At 25.9% G+C, this 247-nt stretch overlaps 1 protein-coding gene across 1 annotated transcript in view; it reads right to left on the bottom strand.

Annotated features, from left to right (window-relative positions):
- The window catches only part of LOC108572240 (ubiquitin carboxyl-terminal hydrolase 45), a 6,540-nt gene that overhangs the window by 3,006 nt on the left and 3,287 nt on the right, over window positions 1-247 (bottom strand). The window contains exon 8 of the mRNA XM_017934439.1: window positions 3-184. Coding sequence (XP_017789928.1) covers window positions 3-184 — 182 coding nt within the window. The remainder of the gene's footprint in view (window positions 1-2; window positions 185-247) is intronic.

The following is a 247-nucleotide window of genomic DNA, read 5'->3' on the forward strand; positions in this document are numbered from 1 at the left end:
GCTTTCTTCAACATCATTTTTATTGAATACAAAACTATCACCATGATTACGAATTTCTTGTTTCTTATTCTTTCGATTTTTTCGGACAGCTTTCTTTTCTTTTTTCAATTGATATTTTGAAGGCATATATGAAATACTATTTCCCATTACATCACATGTATCTTCAAAGCCATTGTTCTTCCTTCTTAAATAAATACAAGTGTAATTATTCAATTACAATTATTACTATTGTGTTAATTAGTAAATC

The sequence above is a fragment of the Habropoda laboriosa genome, unplaced genomic scaffold (genome assembly GCF_001263275.1).
Source record: "Habropoda laboriosa isolate 0110345459 unplaced genomic scaffold, ASM126327v1 scaffold65, whole genome shotgun sequence".
NCBI lineage: Eukaryota > Metazoa > Arthropoda > Insecta > Hymenoptera > Apidae > Habropoda > Habropoda laboriosa.